The sequence below is a fragment of the Lolium rigidum genome, chromosome 5, assembly GCF_022539505.1.
Source record: "Lolium rigidum isolate FL_2022 chromosome 5, APGP_CSIRO_Lrig_0.1, whole genome shotgun sequence".
Lineage (NCBI taxonomy): Eukaryota > Viridiplantae > Streptophyta > Magnoliopsida > Poales > Poaceae > Lolium > Lolium rigidum.
Genome location: NC_061512.1, coordinates 166,546,383 through 166,552,703, shown reverse-complemented (window position 1 = coordinate 166,552,703; position 6,321 = coordinate 166,546,383). Strand labels below are relative to the sequence as shown.

Below are 6,321 nucleotides of genomic sequence, written 5' to 3'. Positions count from 1 at the left end.
ATGGCGCCGCGACCCAAATCTGCCGCGTTGGGCGCACCGCGCGACCCAAACGGACGCGCGGACGCGGGGCGCTGTCCGCGCGTCCGCTCGGGCACGCAAACGGCCCAAAACAGATGGCCCAGCGCGTCCGTTTGGGTCGGCCGGTTGGAGATGCCCTAAGCATTTTCCATTGGGGAGCTAGAGGGACCGATCGCGCCAACGAGATCGGTCCGGTGATAAGCATTTTCCATTGGAAATACGTCTTCGATTTTAATTTGAGAAGCTCGGGCCACGCTTTCAACTCCCCAAAATCTGAATTTCCCCACTCTTGCCCCAAACGAACCCACTGCCAAGCCAGGGGAGGAGCATTCCTCTAGACACGAATCCCTCGGCTGGCGCTGGCGCTGTCGCTGTCGCGCCGCCGCCCCAACCCGTTGCTTTTCCGTCCACCGGCAAGGTTCACCTGGATCGCCGCTACCCATCGCCGCGACCGCTGCAAATGGATTGAATCGACTGGTGGATTGAGTCCGATTTAACTTGGAATCCAATCTCATCCGATCCGTTCCGTTCCATCTATAGATCTGGTAAGATCTGGTGGCTCCAGCCTCCGCATCTTGCCCCTAGCTGCCTCTCCTAGCCATACCTGCTCCTTCTATCGTAGATGGAGCCAGAGAGGATGTCGACCACAATTATCTACGAGGAAGTCGTGGAAGAGAGCCAAGAAGAGTATTTCCATCGCAGCTTACAGGATTGGGCGCTTGGCCGCCCTGTGCCTTGGATTGACTATTCCGAGCAACGCAGCGAAGAAGACCATTGGCAGCAGAGCTACCACGAGGAGGGGGAGCGGTTCAGGCTGGGTCCCAGAGTCCCGGCCTCGCGCGAGGCCGTCAAGGAGTTGAAGGCGATAACCTGGGCGGCGGCCGGCGCTAGGCTGCAGACTGAGTGCGCCGTGTGCCTCAAGGACTTCGAGGCGGAGGACATGGTCAGCAAGATGCCGTGCGACCACTGCTTCCATCACTGCTGCATCTCGCAGTGGCTCCGGGTCAGCTGCGTCTGCCCCCTCTGCCGCCACGCGCTGCCCACTGCATCATGACCTACGCCGTCGACGCTCCAGTTAGCTTTTTCTTTTTTTTGGTGTTTGGCGGCACTGTCCCTTTCTCAATGTATGTAGTAAACCTAGGACAGGAGCAGAGCGCCACAATTTGATCTGTTCCTAGAGCAACTATGATGCAAAACTAGCTCCTGTTTTCCCAGCAAATTGTTTATCTACTACTCAATGTAAAAGTGGTACCAGTGCCATGTTTTTCTTTTTCACCTGCCACTCTTGTAACCATGATCAGTAGAGCCCTGATGTTCTCACCTCAGTCACCGGTGGTATTGCTCACTGGGAAGTTCATGATGAATGACTGTTCTTGTCACCAACAAAAAAATATTTGACAGCAATAAAAATCTTGCCTTCTACAGAGTTCAGGCTGACGAAAGCATAAGCAATGAAGAACTGGAAGTGGTTTAACCACGGCCTTACAAATTTCTCAAAGATAACTATGGCACTACAAGAAATATGCCTGGACAACGAAATTTTGTGTGGAATCCATGCAAGAAAAATAGCTGAAACTATGGCCTTACAAAGTACACCTGGTACAGGAGAGCCACATCAAGAAAATTGGAGCTCCGTGCAAGATAATCAGCAACTATTTTTTACTCATACAGGCATAGATAATGGAAGATAAAGCAGTGTAATAAGTACGCAAAGCATATGACTATCGATGCAGTTTCTATGCAAGAATCTTGAGAGAAACAATTATAAGACAGAACCTATTTCATTTTCGTACAAGACAGAACCTATTTAGGGAAGCAAAGAACAGGAGAAAACTTTGTCCTCGTTACAATTGCTTGACCTTGCGAGCTTACAGAATAACCAACAGAAGGTATATAAACAACATAGTTTTTCCTAATTTCTCCGCAGTGGCAAGAACAGAGTAACTGTGCAGTAGCTTTTGTCAAAGCCTACACATGCTATGGATTTTGCTAACAGACATATCAACAGATAAGACAGAGAAGCGCCTGGATGAACATTCAGTCTTTCACATCCATCAGCCCGCCTGTTGTGATCTGGAAAACGTGTTGGTGGTCAAGGGAAACAACTTCTCGACATCTGATCATTGCCAACTTATGTGAACCTTTCAGTCATGGAGGTTAGCGGCTAGAATTAAACTATATATATGATGTGCAAGTCTGAGCAAAGCATTTTTTATCAAGAGCTTAACAACTAATAGTTAAAGCAATGAATAGCACAAGCAGTAAACATGCTTAGAGTAAAGGATATTGCTTCTCCCTCAGGAAGGTTAGGGGCATCAAAGATCTTGCAGACGCGCTGCTCGCCTTTGCCTTTCCGCAGCATCAACCGGATGGTGGCTGCATGTGCCAGCACGTGGCCTCCCGCCGGCTTTTTGGGGTCAGTTATGAACATACCACCACCTGGATCCGCAATCACTGGAACAAGGACAAAACTTATGGTTTGAGATCATAATCTAAGGAACTCTTTCTTGGAACAGACAAGATTAGATTGGAAAGCACACCTTGGTTGGTGATGTACACTGCAACATTGAACTCCTCAGCAATCTTTGTAAGGCGGGACAGCATCTGAGCCAGTTTTTGCTGCAGTTCCAGAGCACATACAGTTAAGCAAGTATATAAACTGGAAGCTATCGATTATTTCATGAGTTTCTTTATTTTCTGACGTAGTTAGGCAGTTACAATAGAATACCTGACGCTCTGCAAGTTCACCCCTACCACTGAAATCGACACGGAATAAGGCAATCACAGAATCCACAATCTATCATTTCCAGGTAAAATAAAAACACATAAGCACAGTTCAGATGTATCAACTTATAAAATTTGCAGCAAGGTTATGCCTACCAGAAGCCTGAAAGGCTCTTCAGCCATCTTGGCAGCAAGGCCCAGGAGCAAGTTGTACTGGTGCTCATAGGTGTATGCGCGAGCATATATGATCTATACCAGAAACAACCAGGATCAAACAAAGGTCTTGATATACTCGTTCTTAAATGGATTAAAAGAGATAACACGAGCCATACATTGTCAAGAACAGCATTGGCATCCATCCCAAATCTCTCAGCAATTGGCACGATGCGCTCAGGGCGGCTGAAAACTCCATTAAGGGAAACAGTTTGGAGAAATACAGGAATGTAAGTAAATTCACTGAGCAAATCAGCTAGAGTGATTGCTCAGGAAATTTAAAGGATACAATGTTCCCTCAGTGTCAATGTAGGCAACCTTCCCATTCCCACCATGCATGTGGAGTGGAAGCTGTGGTTCATTTGTTAAACAGTGGAAGTTAGAAATCGCTCCTATTGTAATACTACTAAGGTTCCATTGACATACTCCAATGCAGGAAATTTACCTGAGTGGAGACACAAAGAGTATGAGCCAACTGGGTCTTTCCTGACCTGCAAGACCAAGTAAATAATATATGGAGATCAATGTCAGAAAGTTGGGACTGAATTGAGAAATTGAGTAACAAATGGACTCTGAAGTCAGCATTACAACTGTTCCACATTAATTAATAAGAGCATGTCTGTATTGCATGATATTAGTCTTGCATCACGAAAATATAGTGATAATAATATTGATGTGATATGTTTGAATTTTGGCATGTAACAAGTGACACTTATACAATGTTAAAAGCACATGAAGCATGCTTAGGAATTGCTGTATGCACTGCCATAAATACCGCTAGAAGCTTGTCAGACTATTACCAATATGTACTGACAAAACTGCTAGGACTAGATACATCTATTGCAGACTATAGCCACACATCATACATTTCAATGATACAACTAATAGGTGCTCCGCACAAAAAATTCAGGAAAAAAAGGTAACTGGAACATTCACTCACCGGAACTCTCCAAATGCCTCTGTGATGCAGAGTGTTTCAATCCCTCCTTCAAATTATGGAAATATGTGAACAGGTTAGAGCAGAACATCAAAATAACCAGAACAGAACCAAGGACGACATATGTTTACCTCCAAGCAGCTCATCAAGCGCTTGGCTCCCAGTGGTAATCCGAACAACAGACTTCCGCTTCAAAATAAGCAAAAGTAAATCAAACAGCCTAAAGCACATCTACACGTCCAGTAATGAAAGCACTCAAGCACAATCACGAAACAAACTATTATCTACAGTCAGATTAGTATAGTAGCACTACTGACAAAACAGCCCTAAACTGTATGCTCATCCTTCATCAGTAGCTTAGCTCCTGCATCCTTACCTTGATAAGGAGATCACTTCCTGTCATGAAACCCTGACTCTGAAAACCAAATTGCATACAGATTTCAGAAGACTGTATCACACAGAACTGATGGCACAGAAGTTTCAGAACCAGAATCCAATGCAAACGGAATAACTGAATCATACCAGAAGTTTTTCAGCAGCCTCACAGATCTTATCAACCTTTGCTTCAGACAGGCCCTTGATCCCTGTAAGGCTCTGCGAGATGAATACATATGTAGAAACAGTATCAGCCATGTGTTGAAGAGATGGAACAACCGAAAGCAAAACATGTGTCATGCACCAGGAATTAACTTCAGTATGCAACCAAAATATCTAGGGAGAAGGCATGCAGATTTAGGGTGTCGAGATTGGGACCTTCTTGGTATGCATCATCAGGCCATTGCAAGTGTAGATCCCCGCATCCTGCAGCTTCTTCACGTCTCCTGCGTTTATTCCCTGCGTGATCACTGTTTGGACGAGTGATTAGTTGCAGCCTTACAAGGAAGGTTTCTCGGGATTCAAATTCATGGCAGTGGACAAAGTGCATGAAGAGGGCTAACTGGATCGCGGAAACAAAGGAGAAGCAGGCATTACACCCAAACCAGCGCTGAAAGTTGCTAAAACTCGCGGAAGACAAGGCATCAGTAATTGTGGAACAGATGAGGAACACGGGCATAAAACATACGCCTCGAAGTGCACGAAAACACATCCATAATTAGTTCAAATATCCACGAAGAACGCACGCGATTGAACTAGTCATAGTTACGAATTCGAAAGTGTTCCACAGATGAGTGATCAGTAAGTCGGATTAAACGGGTAACAGGCTCGAAATGGGGCTACATTCTGACGAACCCGATGAGAAAAAACGGCACAATCCACCGATTACTACTGCCAACTAGCCGATGCAGAGAAACAAATTCGGGAGGTGAGAAAATCCGCACAAAATTAGGCTACACAGCGCGCTAGTTCAGCCCCGGAGCGCACGAAATTGGGGGGAAAACCTAACGCAACACAACCACGCGCTGCACAGCAAAACGAAGCACGTACGGAGGCCAAGCCCGCGTCAGATTCGCCTCGAAACAGCACGAAATCGCGATCTAAACGCGCGAACGTAGCGGCGGAAGCAACCGGAGCGCATGTCCAACCCCCACACAACCACAAGCGCGCGACGCACGCACGCGCGCGAACAGGCAAGTAAATGCAGCATCGGAGACGGGATTTGGGGTGGGGGTTGGAGAGGAGAGGGGTAGGGAGGCGGCGAACGTACGCTTGTCGATGGACTCGAAGCACTCCTCCTCCTCCTCGACGCGGTCGGCCTCCATGAGCTGGAGCTGCCCGCCCTCGTCGTACTGCTTGGACGGCGCCATCCTTCCCGGCCGCGCGCGCGCCTGCGTCGGGGGAGAAGGTGTTAGGCACGAGCGCCGGAACGCGCAAGCGAGGACGGCGAGTGGAAGCGGCGGAGGGAGGAGCAGACCTGGGCGAGACGGGTTTCGCGTGCAGGGCTTGGGGAGAAGGAAGCGAGGCGGAACTGGGGAGAGAGAGGTGGTGGTGCCGGTGGGGATCGCTCGCTGCGGCTGTGAGCCTGTGGGGTGGGGAGTATTTGAAGGGCCTTCCGGTTCGACCAAGCCGACCTGCGTAGAGCTCGTGGGCCGTGACATCCAGCCCAAGTTTGCTGCTGCCAGCTAAGCTTGTACGGCTCGTTCGAATTTCAAAATTTTGAACGGGAGGCACAGCGACGTGCCAATCAAGAAATGGTGTTCATGGATGGCGACCATGGTGTGGATGTGATCCCGGGGGCAGATGAAATGCTGATAGCTGAACAGTCTTGTTTGTTCCTTCCCTGAGGTTTTAAGTTTTCAATACGGCATCCGGCATTGCCCTCGAATGGGCCGTACGGGGGCGCTAATGCTTGGCGTTCTATTGGAGGGCACCGGCTTCCAGCCGTGTCCTATATATGTTTCCCCAAAACGGCGTTTTTTGGCCCACAATAAACAAAATGATTTGAACATCCATTTCGTGCCACCAAAACACCGTGAGTTCATCACTGCCTC

At 48.0% G+C, this 6,321-nt stretch overlaps 1 protein-coding gene across 1 annotated transcript; it reads right to left on the bottom strand.

Moving 5' to 3' along the window:
* Positions 1-1,830: 1,830 nt before the first annotated feature.
* LOC124652885 (meiotic recombination protein DMC1 homolog B) lies at positions 1,831-5,823 on the bottom strand. Its single transcript, XM_047191930.1, has 15 exons — positions 5,745-5,823; positions 5,538-5,658; positions 4,646-4,737; positions 4,415-4,486; positions 4,269-4,307; positions 4,024-4,081; positions 3,896-3,941; positions 3,401-3,446; positions 3,245-3,306; positions 3,075-3,141; positions 2,899-2,991; positions 2,747-2,815; positions 2,559-2,637; positions 2,306-2,472; positions 1,831-2,100 (listed from the first exon to the last, which is right to left on the bottom strand). The coding sequence occupies exons 2-15, from the start codon at positions 5,635-5,637 to the stop codon at positions 2,056-2,058; spliced, it is 1,035 nt and encodes a 344-aa protein (XP_047047886.1). The 5' UTR covers positions 5,638-5,658; positions 5,745-5,823; the 3' UTR covers positions 1,831-2,055.
* Positions 5,824-6,321: the final 498 nt, after the last annotated feature.

What these genes read in the sequence shown, in the direction of transcription:
- LOC124652885 (XM_047191930.1), bottom strand. Translation starts at nt 5,637, where the DNA reads ATGGCGCCGTCCAAGCAGTACGACGAGGGCGGGCAGCTCCAGCTCATG. An exon ending in ATTGACACTGAGGGAACATT is followed by an intron (nt 3,142 to 3,244) that starts GTATCCTTTAAA and finishes TGGAGTTTTCAG; the next exon opens with CCGCCCTGAGCGCATCGTGC. An exon ending in AAGAGCCTTTCAGGCTTCTG is followed by an intron (nt 2,816 to 2,898) that starts GTAGGCATAACC and finishes TGGAAATGATAG; the next exon opens with ATTGTGGATTCTGTGATTGC.